Source organism: Terrapene carolina, unplaced genomic scaffold (genome assembly GCF_002925995.2).
Source record: "Terrapene carolina triunguis isolate 2854851 unplaced genomic scaffold, T_m_triunguis-2.0 Scaffold629, whole genome shotgun sequence".
Taxonomy (NCBI): Eukaryota; Metazoa; Chordata; order Testudines; family Emydidae; genus Terrapene; species Terrapene triunguis.
This window is the reverse complement of record NW_020664980.1, coordinates 17,530,207-17,531,265: the sequence shown is the minus strand read 5'-3', so window position 1 is coordinate 17,531,265 and position 1,059 is coordinate 17,530,207. Positions and strand designations below refer to the sequence as shown.

General features: G+C 60.2%; 1 protein-coding gene across 1 annotated transcript in view; it reads left to right on the top strand.

Annotated features, from left to right (window-relative positions):
- Positions 1–712: 712 nt before the first annotated feature.
- The window catches only part of CLINT1 (clathrin interactor 1), an 82,498-nt gene continuing 82,151 nt past the window's right edge, over positions 713–1,059 (top strand). Inside the window, exon 1 of the mRNA XM_026659425.2 lies at positions 713–940. Within this exon, the coding sequence (XP_026515210.1) occupies positions 900–940 (41 nt within the window). The 5' untranslated portion in view covers positions 713–899. The remainder of the gene's footprint in view (positions 941–1,059) is intronic.

Sequence of the window (1,059 nt, the reverse complement as noted above, 5' to 3'; positions counted from 1 at the left end):
TTTCCCCTCTACACCAGGCTGTTGGTGGTGGTTTTTTTTAAACCTGCACGATCTTCTTCTTTGATGGTGTTTTTCTGAGCATCTAAGTATCAATCACATTTTATTTTCTGATTAAAGTCTTCCTCCCAGCTGATTTGGCTCATACCAGTTTTGGGGCTTTGTGAAGTTTTCATTGAATGATTATTGTCAGATTCCCCCCCCCCTGTTAATTTGCCACAACTGTGGAAAAAATAAACAGATAAAATAATTTTGAAAACCGTTGACAAACACCTCGATATTACCTGTGAACATTATTTCCAAAAACCTATTAAAAACCGAACTGTGCCAAGCCTCCTCCAAGCGGAGCGGGCGCCTGTCTCGCCCCGTGGGGCGGGAGACGGGACACCCCGGTCTGAGGGCTCCGAGGAGAGCGGTGTGCTCTGAGGGGGCCCCGACGCTGCAGCCATGGCAGACACCCCAGCGCCTGCCCTCTGAGGGAAACGACATCTCCCAAGAAGACAGGCGACCCTTCCCAGAATGCCTTGCGAGGAACTCCCGACGTTCTTCCGATTACCTCACGAGGACTACAACTCCCAGCAAGCTTCGCGGGGCACAGAGGAATACCTCCCCCAGCATGCCTTGCGAGGGCTAAGGCCGAGAGCGGCGGTCTCCGCTCCCCGCCTGGGAGTGGACTACACGTCCCAGCAGGCCTTGCGGGCATGTGGCGTCGGCTTCCGGAGGCTGGGCCGCGCCGCGTCCGTAGGTGCCGTTGAGCTGTGGGGTGAGGAGGCGGCGAGCCGAGGCGGGTCTGGCCTGGCGGTGCCTCGGCGGCGGGGGCCCGGGGAGCGGCGAGCGGGGCTCCGGGCGGCGGAGGAGAAGGAGGGGACTTAGGCCGGGGAGCGCTCTGCGCCACCGCCGCCATGCTCAATATGTGGAAAGTCCGGGAGCTGGTGGACAAGGCGTGAGTATTATGGGGTGTCGGGGTCCGGGCCTGCGGCCGCGCGCTTACCCCCCACTAGGCCCTTCCTGCCCTCCAACATGGCCGCTGCCCCGCCCCCTGTTGAGCTGGCGGGCGCCCCC